Below are 15,288 nucleotides of genomic sequence, written 5' to 3'. Positions count from 1 at the left end.
AGAGAGAGAGGGAGACACAGAATCGGAAACAGGCTCCAGGCTCTGAGCCATCAGCCCAGAGCCTGACGCGGGGCTCGAACCCACGGACCGCGAGATCGTGACCTGGCTGAAGTCGGACGCTTAACCGACTGTGCCACCCAGGAGCCCCAGAGCTGTTTTAAGCATAAAGAACCTCTGATTTACCCTAAACATCTATGCACTCATCACCATATTATATCCATGTTTATTTAAATAAATTGATACTGTTGGCATTTACCACAAAATATTTTCATAGTAAAACTGACCCCAGGAGATGATAGGTTTACTCTGAAGCTCTGAGTATATTTAAACAGATGCACATTCCTACATACAGTATCTTATATTATTGTTTATGGTTTTATGAATATCTTGTTAGAGAATCTAGATAGCCAACTTAATAAAAAACTATTTTTAAACTCCTATTAATAGGTTGGTATAATATAGCATATTCACTCACAGTATGCCTTTTAAGTTATCAGGCATATCTTTAGGGCACACACACACAAATTCAGGGCTTCGTTGCTGTTATACTTGGATTATGTGCTGAAAATCTATGTTTTATGATGATTTTGATTCAGAAAGGATGAAAGTGTTATAACTTTTTATTTTATTTATTTTATGGCACTATCTTCAAGTATTTTTTCTATTACCAAACCTCAGTAAGTTATTTGTGTGGGGAATTTGACACTTGACAAGATCATGTTTGCAACTAATTGACAGGAAAAGGAAAGTCCATGACTTATGTTACCATTTCTGGCTGTCAGAATGTCTGACAGCCTTGTATAACCAAATAGGGAAGTGCTTCATTGTAAGTTAAAAATTAAACTCATGAGGAATTTCCAACATATTTGGGAAACACTCCTGAGAGGTTTAAATACTAGTCTGAGTTAGGAAAATAAGTGTAACAAATAGATAAATTCAAAGTGTGATTAGGAAAAAATACAGAAAAATAAGATGATGATGTCTGTGCCTCTATTATGCGTGCCATCTATGAAGTGATGAAAAATTATTCTGGCTATTTCACGGGAAAGGCTAAAAGATGAATAATTACAAATGAAAAACATGAAATTATAGAGTTCTTATTTCCCCAGATGTTGCAGATCAGTTTTCCTTTAACCTCAGTGTCTCACCCACAAACAATTTCTACCATTTCATGAAAGGTCTCATTCTTTTCACCACCAAGAAGTTTCCCCTTTTCATGGCTACATTATTGTCTCAACTTCAGTTCCTCCCTGTTCTTACCTGTCCTGGAAAAAAACTTCTGGTATAATCTTTATTGTCCAATTTTTTTTAATTACTTTACTTTCATCTTCAGAACTTGCAGAGAATTGCTCCTTGTTGCCTATGAGACTCAGAATACTCTGATAGCCTTCAAAGGTTTCCCAACTGACTTGTATGTGCTTCCCAAGGTTATTTCTTATTGGATTCCTACTGTTCTCTAAGAAACAAATGTTTATTTTATTGTTCTTTGTGCACATGCACACACCTCTGCCTTTGCTTATTCATTCATGAGATTTTAATGACACTGGTTATGGTACCATGCTGGGTTCTAGGTTACAAACATGAATAAACAGTCTCAACTCCTTCAGGTTTGCATTAGCTGGCATATGACAGACGTAAGTGTCTGCAATACCATATGGTAAGTGCAGTAATAGAGTCATAAACAAGGTATAAAGTGGAAAAGAGAGGAATTAATATGAAAACAAATTTTAATGTCATTTTGTTCACATAACCAGGAGCTCTTATGGTTTGTAAGTTCTATGAAAGCAAAGACCTTTCTATTATATAGGTACTTCAAAAGTATAGGTCAAGGGGCACCTGGGTGGCTCAGTTGGTTAAGTGTCTGACTTTGGCTCAGGTCATGGTCTCATGGTTCATGAATTCAAGACCTGTGTCGGACTCTGTGCTGACAGCTCAGAACCTGGAGTCTGCTTCAGATTCTGTGTCTCCCTCTCTCTCTCTCTGCCTCTCCCCAGCTCATGCTGTCTCTCTCTCTCAAAAATGAATAAACAGTAAAAAAAAAGTTTTTAAAAAAGTATAGGTCAAATAAATTCACACTGAATACACCACCAGATTCTTCTAAAGTAACAAGGCATACCTGAAATTCCATCCTACAGAGGGAGTCGATGACAGAAGTAGATTTATTTTTTTAAATGTAAAACTACCATTTTGCTGTGATTGGAACTGCACTGCAGTAGGAATAAGAAAACCTGAGCTTTACTCCTGACTTGTCCCTAATAATCCAAGTGACTCGGAACAAGATATTTCATCTCACTAGGTGTCACCCATTTCTTCTCTAAAATGAATACGTTGGGCTGGACATCCCTAACTTCTTATTCTGCGCTTACAATCTATAATTCTTTGTGTCAGAATTCATTTATTCCTTCAACAGACACATAATAATAGAATCTACAGTGTGTATGTCGCTAGACCTTGTGATTTGTTTATGTCACAGTTGTTCAAATCTCATCATTTCTAAGCTGGAGTTGGAGGATTTCACAGCTAGAATCAACAAAGGTGCTAACTCTTAAGGTTAGCACCTTGTGATTTACTTTCTACTTTTTTAATCCTGGAGCTACTGGCATGGAGAGAGAGAAAGCTTTTTGAGCATTCCCTTGGCCACACGGGCAAGCAGGAATCCACATCACGCTTGGCATGTTTGTTGATAGTGAGAGTCTGGAGTGACTGCGTGAAGATTGAGGCTGAGCTATCCTGACAGCTTGAGAGCTTAAAAGCATCGATTAGTGAATGTGCAAGAATCTGACCTTCTAAATGCCTCCATGTTGTGGTTTGGTTTTTATAATGAGAGTTAAAAGGGAAAAAAAAAGGAAATCCTATTCTTCCTTGCTTCAGAGTGATTATTCTACCAAAACAAAAAGGGACATGAATAAATAGGAACCCGTGAGAATCCTTTTAAGAATCTTACACACTAGAGACTAACGTGAGGAAGATAAACTCTAGGGACAGAGTTCTATATGTGTCCTCAGCATATATTCTCACATTTAACAGCTTTGAAAGAATCAGTTTCCAGTGAAGGAAGCACAGACACATTCTGTGTGGTACTTACTATGCTGTCCATTGATAGATATTCATATTGCACTTTTTAATTAGGTGACAAAACGTTGCACATATATGGCAGTTGGTGCTAATGAAAATTTACATAAAAAACCAAAAGAAATTAAATAGATGTGAAGATTATCATTATTCATGTTTTATTTTTATTTGTAGTAACAAAAAAGTGTGAACTAAAAATCTTGGGAAAAATAACAGTTGATTTACTTTTTAAAAATGAAATACACTAAATAAGACATGCTTAGAAACACACAAGGGTACCTGAATTTTGAGAATGTATAACAATGACAGACACATTATACTAATCTATCTTAACTCTGTAGGGTTGTGTAGAGTGGGCCACAAACATTTAATTGGTGCTGGTTATGCTTATATGTATTTTGTAAAACTAAATTCATATTGTATACAGAACATGATGATAATGCTCACAGCTGCTCTGTTTGTCATCATAAATATGAATATGGAGAAAAGAGATAACCACTAGGGAAAGGGACTCAGAAAGTATTATGCACTTTATCTCTACTTAACCATTTGTAGTCTCATAGACATGGTTTATGACATGCAAACTGATCAGATTTCTCTAATAAGTCAGCTGTTCTCAAAATCTCACCTACATGAACAATTCCCTTTTGAACTTAACTGCTCATCTGCTTTCTACTCCTTGTTTTCCTTCTTAAACATATTTGAGAAAATATGGCACTTTAGTTAATGAGAAATGCATGCAACTTTATTTTTCAGTCAAAAGAAACCACATATAATATAATTTGCTTGATAAAATGGAAGTCTTTTATAAATATGTACTCTTCAATGTTACTTAAATACTTTTATGACGGGTGCCTGGGTGGCTCAGTTGGCATGAGCTGAGCATCTGATTCTTGACAACTCTTTATTTTGGCTCAGGTCATGATCTCACAGTTCATGGGATCGAGCCCTGCATCAGGGCTCTGTGCTGATGGTGTGAGCCTTCTTGGGATTCTCTCTCTCCTCTCTCTCTGCCTCTCTGTTTCTCTCAAAATAAACTTAAAAAATTTTTTTAAAAGTATTTTTATGATAAGCTATTTTGATAACATATTAAAATTGCTAAACATGTAAATTACAACAGTAATTACAAAAAAATTTGTGAACTCTCTGAAGCCTTTTCTGATTAATTCTATCACTTGTTAAGAACTATCTAGTAATTTACCTCTATGATGTTATTCAAAATTGTCAGCCCATTCAAATGTTTTGTGTATACTTAGGGTCTCATGTCTTCAAAATGACATAGGTCTCTAAGAAATGGTTCTATTTTCTGTGTCTAATTTTCATTTATACCACCAATCAACTGAGGTAGTATTTCATATTTAACAGATATTTCATCAATATTTAGAATCATCGAGTAGACCAAATCATATTGGAGCTGGTGTATCTTTGATTATATTTACTCCTTAACAAAATGAACAGCATCACTGATATTGAAATGGTATCAATAAATACAATTCTTGATTAAAAATTTAGAGGATTCCTTCCTCTAAAGGAAAAGATAGTTTGGCTCTTGGGGCTGTTGACTCATGTCATAGACTCTGGGTCTGGAGTTCTCTCTTGTCCAGCAAAAGAGTGGGATGCAGGATTGAGAATGCAAGAGAAGCTAATGTCCGGGAGAAGGCAAGAGCCCTGAGTAAGGGTCCTTGCTCCATTTTTATTAGGATCAGAAGGCTTATAAGTGTGATGGGTGTGCACAAAGAGACAATGAAACTGTGAACATTAATTCATGGGTGTGGGGAAGAGGGGGTTTTGAAGATAGGTGGTGTTAGGGGTTTGGGTCAATATAAAATAAAATTCATGTGCTGGGTGGGAGGTTGTTTATAGCAAGCATGAGGTGTCACCTTTGTTTATCTGAACTGGTCTAGGGGACAAGAAAGACAGAGCATACTACCTTAGGGTCAACAAGGCACGTTTATTTTGCTAATTAGCTTCACTCTGGGCAACTTCACCCTGCTGTGGTCTATAGCCCTGTTTACCTGTTTACCTATTTTGGTCCTTCCTTCCTGTGAGAGCAGCTTTCTGCTATTGTACTAACCTCAGGGGCATTTCCACCCTGAATATCTAATCTTGTGTACTTCATCTTGGATGTTTTCATTCTGAGATTTCCTATTCCTATACTTTTGTCCTATACTGGGGGCCTTTGCTCCCTTTACCTAACCTTATTTACCTAATCTTGTTTACCCAAACTTGGGTGTGTACATCCTATGGCTTTCTAATTCTTTATGCCTTGTTAACCCATGGGTGCAAGCTCAAGGAATTCCTAAGCATATTCCCCACAGACTCATTTATTGTATGTTAGCTGTTTAAAACTTTTGTTAAGTTGGCTACTTTGTATTGTTACTGTACCATGAATTATAGATATCTCATAAATAAACATGTGTGAGAAAAGAATTGATTTACTATCAATGATTTACCAATTTTATAAGTACGTGAGCACTTTTGAAGAATGCCATTTATGGGACGCAATGCTTGGCCTTTATGATATTCAGCAGCTACTTGGTATGATGCTATACACTACGATAATTATGTCTTTATCTATTTATCTGTCTATCTAACTTATACACCAAATATAAAGATGGTCAAGCAACTTATCAGAGGGGCAAAAGAATTACAATGTGTAGTTCAACAAAAACACAAATGGTGAAGAGTTCCTGAATAAATCATCAGACTAAAGTATGAATTACTCTAGCAGTCAGTTGTAAAGCACGTTTTCAAATATATGCTAGTGAATAAGAATAGCAAGGAAACCCTGCTGACTTTGGGAGAACATACTGTGTTTCATTCTTTGCATTTGCTAGAGCAACTAGCCTTGCCTTATACACAGTAGATACCCGATAAACATGTGTTGGACGACTTTCTGACTGAATAGACACAGAGAGGCATGTAACATGAATTATGGAATAAGAAGAAACATAGAATCTTGGGGAGAAAAAGGGGATGGTAACAAGTCTGGTTCACAGTGATTTCTCATTAACGATGATGCTATTTCTCTACCAACTGCTTAGCAGGGGTCTATGTGATCTGCTCTCTGCAGCCAGCTTATTGATTGTGCGGGTCAATATAATGTAATGCATAAAGAACCAAGAAACTGGGAGGTAGCATTTTCCCAGATAACTGCTAAGAAGCAGATACTTTACACTTTCATACAATGAGGGTGAGTGACTCCCATGTGAAGCTGAATTATTTGTAAAAGCGATCCTGAACTGATGATTTTTTTTTTTTTTTTACCAATAGGTCTGATCCTAGTGAAAGATTAATTAGATTTAAGAGAAATGTGAAAACCTATTAAAGACAGCATTTGTAGAAGCATGAGGTAAAAAGTGTTTTTTCTTTTTCATTTTTACTATGTGTGTTTACACATACATATCGGGGGGTTAGTTATAGGGTTTTAGATTATGATGGCTCCTGGCTTCTGTCTCCCTAGATACTCAGTGCCTAACCATTTTATTGCCAGTTAGTGCTCACACTAAATGAGAGTGAAAATGACTAGCAGCGAGGAGACACCAACAATAAAACAACATCCTCAAAGCAAAAGTTCCGAACCAACCAAACCAACAAGCCAAACAACAGAGAAACAAAAAATACACTTAATGCATAAAACAAAAAAAGTTACTGAAGAGAACAAAACTAATGAATAAAAAAGAAATTTGTGTTAAATGTCAGTTTTCATATCTCCAACAGAGTTCCAAGTCAAATTAGGCCCTGGTTTCTTTCCTTTCACCGCAGGAGAGAATGTTTCACCTTACCTGCCAGAGAGGGTCTTTTTGCTCAGGGAAGAGCTCAAAGTACTTGTGTGCGAGTTGCACTGGGGGCAGAGTTTGCAGTTTCAGGGTGGTCCAGCTCTGCACGAAGTTGGCCAAGTTCACAAAGGTATATAACCCCAGGCGGTCATTCCCATAATTCGACAGATGGGTCATGAAAATGCTGATCTGAAAGACAAATACAAATGACGGTAAAATAAACATACTTACGTTCAAAAATGGCATAGAATCTTCAGGCGGTACCTCACCTAACCTTGGAATTTCATGAGAAATACAATGATCATTTTAGGTGGTGTTATGAACTGAATTGTGTTCCTCCCAAATTTATATGTTGAAACCATAATCTCCAAGGGACGGTTCAAAGATTAGGCCTTTAGGAAGGTAGTCACAGTTAAACAAGGTCATAAGGGCAGGGCCCTAGTCTGATAGGTCTTGTGCCCTTATAAGAGGAAGAAATAACTGCACTCTCTCTCTACCTCTGTCCTCCCGCCCTCTCTCCTCCTTTCCCCCCTCACTCCACTTCCTTCTCTCCCCCTTTCTCTCTCTTTTCCTCCCTCTGTCTTTCCCTCCATCCTCTTCCTTCGCCCCATCTCCCTAACTCCCTCTGTATACATCCAGAAGGCTGTGTCTATAAACCAGGAAGAGAGTTCTTACCAGAAGCTAAATTTGCTGCTACCTCAATCATAGACTTCTAACCGCCAAAGCTGTGAGAAAATAAATGGCTATTATTTAAACCATCCAGTCTGTGGCATCTTGTTATGGCAGCTTGCACAGACTAATACAAGTAGAAAGCCTCATATTTGATTTCTATTTTATTTTTTTATTTTTATTAAAAAAATTTTTTTAATGTTTATTTATTTTTGAGACAGAGGGAGACAGAACATGAGTTGGGGAGGGGCATAGAGAGGAGACACAGAATCTGAAACAGGCTCTGGGCTCTGAGCTGTCAGCACAGAGCCTGATGCAGGGCTCGAACTCCCGGACCATGAGATCATGACCTGAGCCGAAGCCGGATGCTTAACCGACTGAGCCACCCAGGCGCCCCTGATTTCTGTTTTAAAATCACTCTTAAACTCATTTTTAAAATAGAAATTGAAATTGGGGTTTTTCCCTCCACACTATTCATTAAAAGTATACCATTAATTTCCATGTCATTTTTTCCGTATTATAGAATCAACATCATTAAACCCAATAATAGTAACTTCTAGGCCACTAAAGACCCAGAATTAGACTAGTTCTAAAATCAAACAATTGTTCCTGATTTTTACTGGTTTAGATATGTATGTAGATAGAAATGGAAGTAGACTCAAAACTCTAATGAAGACTTTCTACTGCAATAAAGTAATTGTTAAGTAACTTGTCCAAGTCCCACATCTAGTCAATGGCAGAACAGAATTTAAAACCCAGGCCATTTGATTCCCAAATCTGATACATGATATACCTGACAGCTTCACTCAAATATTTTAATATATAGTTTCAAATCCATCATTTTTATTTCCTTCTGCTTTTTTAAAAACAAAAGACAAAAACGTCTGTCTGTACAAAAAGTGGAAAATATATGTAAGCAGTATCTTGCTAACTTAAAGGTTTTTTTTTCTTTTTTTCTTTTAAATTGGAATGCCAGAAGATAAATTATTTTTGGAATCTTATAAGAAAACTTTCAAAACAATGAATTATAGTATTTGAAAGAATATTACTGACTGCCTGCAGATTTATCTTTGAAGGCAGTATCACTCCTATCATATTTCCAGCCCATTTTTTCCCTGTGGAGTGTATTCAAAGGTTTTTACTCTAAAGGTCAGAAAAGAGAAAGGCTATTTTAAAGAAGATTCTTCACATAGCTAGTTTAGATACAAATTTATATTAAATCCCCCAAATGTTAGTTGGTACAACATTCTCGCTTGAGATTCATGTGGAATCATTAGAACAGGCTTGGGGTATCTATGTCTGTGAGTGATTTTTACACTGGCCAACTTCTCTCTCTTAAAGTTTCCCCTCCCAAATAGGAAGTGTCCTCTTGGCAGAACTTAATTACAGAGTTTCTAGAATATAATGTAGTATCAGTCGTTGATGACCATATAATTGCAATGGTTGTCATGTAGAACTTCTTTATAATCACCACAAAATAATATACATTTGATCCCAATAAGTATGCATTTATCTCATGTCACTACTGTAATTAAGAAATAAAACAGTGTAAGTAGTGTGCTTCAGGATAATTATAGTTTCTCAGGACTGAAATTGTTATGAAAAACCAGGCTGCTGGCTGAATGCCTAAAAAAATATAATAATGTCCTAGAAATATACCACCTGCCCTCTAGCATTATTATTTTAAGATGGGACTTTAAAGCACCTGTAAGTGTCTAAAATCTGACAAAATTTTAAATAAAAATACTACTTGGACAGTACTGTAAAGATTATTTTTATATCATGGACAAATGTATATTATCATTTCATTAGGGTAGTAACTCAATGCCTTTAAAAGATTTTTGTCACAGTGTAATTCTAAGTCATTTATTTAGAATTTCCTTAGGAGAACAAGCCTTGTTTTCCAAATGAAAGTATCAAACTTAATGTGGAGCAAATGCAAAATCTGCCTTTAGTGGGAAGCGACATCTGGAGATGTGTGGTTCTAAGCTGAGGCATGCTTCTGCATTAAAATTTTTTTTTTGTTTTATTTTTGAGAGAGAGAGACACACACAGAATCTGAAGCAGGTTCCAGGCTCTGAGCTGTCAGCACAGAGCCCAATGCGGGGCTTGAACTAATGAAGTGTGAGATCATGACCTGAGACAAAATTGGATGCTTAACCCACTGAGCCACCAAGATGCCCCAATGTTTCTTCATTTAAATGTTCCTTTGCTGGGAATAGAAGGGGCATCCTGGCCAGGATGGTTGCAATCACTGTTGTATTGGGCATCATGTTTACCTGCCTTACAGGTTAGAAACAAATTAGTGCTGGTATATGGTCAATTGACTGCACTTTAAGAAAAATTCTGCAAGCGCAGCTTAACTGCATATCTGACTTGCTAAACCACCTATTGTGCAGAAAGAATATTTTAGATTTAGTATTTCTGGACAAGTGTCTTGTTCAAAAAACAAAACCTATTCAGAGGGTGTAGTGAGAATAAGATAAATTAAGAATAGATGTGGTCTGAAGCATAAATAAGAGAAGTCAAAGAATATTCAGTATGAAATAGCAAATAATTAATTTTTCACAGACTTGCAATATATTGCTACTATTTTTTACATGACCGTATCTGTTCTTCTGCTTATCCTGTCCTTTTATTTATTTATTTTGATTGTTATTTCCTTACTTATATAGTAAGAATGCTCTTGCTCAGTACTCCCTAAGGCATCATCTAGAAAAGGTATGACTGTGCTCTACGTTTGTTATGCTGCAGATGTTTATAGATACAACTCACTGTACCTCACAATATTGCTGCTCAGAGATATACATCGATTCAGGCAAGCAGAGTTTCATCCCTCATGTCACAAAGACAAGCAAGGGCATCATGTTCAATGAGTGAGTTTAAGAATAAAATATCAAGTGCTAATGTCTGAGGGCCAACTGCAGCAGGCTGTCCCGGGCGCCCCTGAGGTCTGGGTGCCCTGGCTTCTGTCATCAAGCCTGCCTCTCGGTTGCCTTTGACACTTCTACATATGTCCCTCCCTCAACTCTCAACATGCTTAACTCCCTTAAAGCCAACATGAAACAAGTCTAATTTCTTCCTTTTATCTGGTATAAAACAGAACTAAAAAAAAACAAAAAACAAAAAACAAAAAACAAAAAACAAAAACACTGGAAGGCACTCTCAAAGTCTAACTATTCATTAGAAACATAAAACGGTTTTTCTGAATGCTAGATGCAATATGCAGGCACCAAAATTTGAGAAGATCATTACCTGTGAAATAAATCCATTTAATGATATAACTCTAGTCCAAGAAAAAGGGAGGCTTTAAATATAGTAATATATAAATCTTGATAATAAGGAATTGGAGAAAAATAATTGAACTCTACGCATAATCCTTACATATGGTCAAAGTACTGTCACAGTGACCAATGGAAAAGTATTCTATAAATGTGGGCAAGTGGTTATCCTCCTGTTTAGTTGCCAATTATATAATTTATTGTCTGGTATAGCATTTTACTTTGCATCTTATGAAGTCACTAACATCCAAAATAACAGAGAAGAACAAAATAAAAACACAAAGGCCTAATTTTATTCATAAAATGAAGCAACACCTCTTCTAAATTGAGTCAAAATATTTTCACACTTCCAATACCAGAGTAGCTTCCACTGCTTTTCCTATTTGTATGACAAACAGAATGTCATATAAATGGTATGGATGGATGCTAATATCCATAGCCAGAATATCAAATATAGTGTCTTCAATTAGAATTTCAAATCCCTTCTTAGAGCATGAATTTTTACATAAAGTGGACACTAAGTATCTATATATTAGTTCTGTATCTTATAGTACCTTTAAAAAGCAAATCATTTACAGAGTAGTCAGATACAAGGTTCATCAGAAAATATACATCATTATAACAAATACAGAAAGAAACAATAGCTTTGCAGAGCAAGATATATATACCTGATTTTAAGTCAGCTTGTCCTGTGCTCACGCTACAGCACAGTACTTTTCAAGATAAGCACTCAATATTAGCAGTTAGTTTCTACCTTTGCTTCTGTGGCTCTGCCAGTGTGCCCCTTTACAGGAAGATTCCATTGTGTTTAAAAATATGCCCATTAGCTTGTTAAATTATTGATTAGGCTTTTAGTTCTCATAAAATGTGAAGACAGATAGAATATAGGTTAAGACGTCCCTGATGGCGCATCTGGTGTGTTTTGGCCTTGTACTCATATTTTCCTATAAAAAGCAATTTGTGGGGGAGAGGGAAGATGGCGGCGTAAGGAGGACGCTGGGCTCACCGCGCGTCCTGCTGACCACTTAGATTCCACCTACACCTGCCTAAATAACCCAGAAAACCGCCAGAGGATTAGCAGAACGGAGTCGCCGGAGCCAAGCGCAGACTAGAGGCCCACGGAAGAGGGTAGGAAGGGCGGCGAGGCGGTGCGCGTTCCACGGACTGGCGGGAGGGAGCCGGGGCGGAGGGGCGGCTCGCCGGCCAAGCAGAGCCCCCGAGTCTGGCTTGCAAAAAGCGGAGGGGCCTGACGGACTGTGTTCCGACAGCAAGCGCGACTTAGCGGCTGGGAGGTCATAAGTTAACAGCTCTGCTCAGAAAGTGGGAAGGCTGGAGGACAAAGGGAAGGAGAGCTGCTGAGCCCCCGGACAACAGAGCTCAGTTTGGTGGGGAACAAAGGCGCTCGCCAGCGCCATCTTCCCCGCCCATCCCCCAGCCAAAATCCCAAAGAGAACCAGTTCCTCCCAGGGAACTTGCTCGCTCCGCGCAAACACCCAACTCTGCGCTTCTGCGGAGCCAAACCTCCGGCAGCGGATCTGACTCCCTCCTGCTGCCACAGGGCCCCTCCTGAAGTGGATCACCTAAGGAGAAGCAAGCTAAGCCTGCCCCTCCTGCCCCTGTGCACCTTGCCTACCCACCCCAGCTAATACGCCAGATCCCCAGCATCACAAGCCTGGCAGTGTGCAAGTAGCCCAGACAGGCCACCCCACCCCACAGTGAATCCTGCCCCTAGGAGAGGGGAAGAGAAGGCACGCACCAGTCTGACTGTGGCCCCAGCAGTGGGCCGGGGGCAGACATCAGGTCTGACTGTGGCTCCGCCCACCAACTCCAGTTATACACCACAGCACAGGGGAAGTGCCCTGCAGGTCCTCACCACGCCAGGGACTATCCAAAATGACCAAGCGGAAGAATTCCCCTCAGAAGAATCTCCAGGAAATAACAACAGCTAATGAGCTGATCAAAAAGGATTTAAATAATATAACAAAAAGTGAATTTAGAATAATAGTCATAAAATTAATCGCTGGGCTTGAAAAGAGTATAGCTGACAGCAGAGAATCTCTTGCTACAGAGATCAAGGGACCAAGGAACAGTCACGAGGAGCTGAAAAACGCTTTAAACGAAATGCATAACAAAATGGAAACCACCACGGCTCGGATTGAAGAGGCAGAGGAGAGAATAGGTGAACTAGAAGATAAAGTTATGGAAAAAGAGGAAGCTGAGAAAAAGAGAGATAAAAAAATCCAGGAGTATGAGGGGAAAATTAGAGAACTAAGTGATACACTAAAAAGAAATAATATACGCATCATTGGTATCCCAGAGGAGGAAGAGAGAGGGAAAGGTGCTGAAGGGGTACTTGAAGAAATAATAGCTGAGAACTTCCCTGAACTGGGGAAGGAAAAAGGCATTGAAATCCAAGAGGCACAGAGAACTCCCTTCAGACGTAACTTGAATCGATCTTCTGCACGACATATCATAGTGAAACTGGCAAAATACAAGGATAAAGAGAAAATTCTGAAAGCAGCAAGGGGTAAACGTGCCCTCACATATAAAGGGAGACCTATAAGACTCGTGACTGATCTCTCTTTTGAAACTTGGCAGGCCAGAAAGAATTGGCACGAGATTTTCAGTGTGCTAGACAGAAAAAATATGCAGCCAAGAATCCTTTATCCAGCAAGTCTGTCATTTAGAATAGAAGGAGAGATAAAGGTCTTCCCAAACAAACAAAAACTGAAGAAATTTGTCACCACTAAACCAGCCCTACAAGAGATCCTAAGGGGGACCCTGTGAGACAAAGTACCAGAGACATCACTACAAGCATAAAACATACAGACATCACAATGACTCTAAACCCACATCTTTCTATAATAACACTGAATGTAAATGGGTTAAATGCGCCAACCAAAAGACATAGGGTATCAGAATGGATAAAAAAACAAGACCCATCTATTTGCTGTCTACAAGAGACTCATTTTAGACCTGAGGACACCTTTAGATTGAGAGTGAGGGGATGGAGAACTATTTATCATGCTACTGGAAGCCAAAAGAAAGCTGGAGTAGCCATACTTATATCAGACAAACTAGACTTTGAATTAAAGGCTGTAACAAGAGATGAAGAAGACATTATATAATAGTGACAGGGTCTATCCATCAGGAAGAGCTAACAATTATAAATGTCTATGCGCCGAATACCGTAGCGCCCAAATATATAAAACAAGTGTTCATAAACATAAGCAACCTTATTGAGAAGAATGTGGTAATTGCAGGGGACTTTAACACCCCACTTACAGAAATGGATAGACCATCTAGACACATGGTCAATAAAGAAACAAGGGCCCTGAATGAGACATTGGAGCAGATGGACTTGACAGATATATTTAGAACTCTGCATCCCAAAGCAACAGAGTATACTTTCTTCTCGAGTGCACATGTAACATTCTCCAAGATAGATCATATACTGGGTCACGAAACAGCCCTTCATAAGTTTACAAGAATTGAAATCATACCATGCATATTTTCAGACCACAATGCTATGAAGCTTGAAATCAACCACAGAAAAAAGTCTGGAACCTCCAAAAGCATGGAGGTTAAAGAACACCCTACTAACGAATGAGTGGGTCAACCAGGCAATTAGAGAAGAAATTAAAAAATATATGGAAACAAACGAAAATGAAAATACAACAATCCAAACACTTTGGGACGCAGCGAAGGCAGTCCTGAGAGGCAAATACATTGCAATCCAGGCCTATCTCAAGAAACAAGAAAAATCCCAAATACAAAATCTAACAGCACACCTAACGGAAATAGAAGCAGAACAGCAAAGGCAGCCTAAACCCAGCAGAAGAAGAGAAATAATAAAGATCAGAGCAGAAATAAACAATATAGAATCTAAAAAAACTGTAGAGCAGATCAACGAAACCAAGAGTTGGTTTTTTGAAAAAATAAACAAAATTGACAAACCTCTAGCCAGGCTTCTCAAAAAGAAACGAGAGATGACCCAAATAGATAAAATCATGAATGAAAATGGAATTATTACAACCAATCCCTCAGAGATACAAACAATTATCAGGGAAAACTATGAAAAACTATATGCCAACAAATTGGACAACCTGGAAGAAATGGATAAATTCCTGAACACCCACACTCTTCCAAAACTCAATCAGGAGGAAATAGAAAGCTTGAACAGACCCATAACCAGCGAAGAAATTGAATCGGTTATCAAAAATCTCCCAACAAATAAGAGTCCAGGACCAGATGGCTTCCCAGGGGAGTTCTACCAGACGTTTAAAGCAGAGATAATACCTATCCTTCTCAAGCTATTCCAAGAAATAGAAAGGGAAGGAAAACTTCCAGACTCATTCTATGAAGCCAGTATTACTTTGATTCCTAAACCAGACAGAGACCCAGTAAAAAAAGAGAACTACAGGCCAATATCCCTGATGAATATGGATGCAAAAATTCTCAATAAGATACTAGCAAATCGAATTCAA

The 15,288-nt window shown here is 38.3% G+C and overlaps 1 protein-coding gene across 2 annotated transcripts in view; it reads right to left on the bottom strand.

Moving 5' to 3' along the window:
• Positions 1-15,288, bottom strand: part of LOC121030603 (bifunctional heparan sulfate N-deacetylase/N-sulfotransferase 4) — a 255,506-nt gene that overhangs the window by 38,180 nt on the left and 202,038 nt on the right. For both annotated transcript variants that reach the window (XM_040475168.1, XM_040475179.1), the window contains exon 6: positions 6,858-7,040. In XM_040475168.1, the coding sequence (XP_040331102.1) occupies positions 6,858-7,040 (183 nt within the window). The remainder of the gene's footprint in view (positions 1-6,857; positions 7,041-15,288) is intronic.

The sequence above is a fragment of the Herpailurus yagouaroundi genome, unplaced genomic scaffold (genome assembly GCF_014898765.1).
Source record: "Herpailurus yagouaroundi ecotype Mexico unplaced genomic scaffold, PumYag 28, whole genome shotgun sequence".
Taxonomy (NCBI): domain Eukaryota; kingdom Metazoa; phylum Chordata; class Mammalia; order Carnivora; family Felidae; genus Herpailurus; species Herpailurus yagouaroundi.
This window is presented reverse-complemented; position numbering and strand designations above follow the sequence as displayed.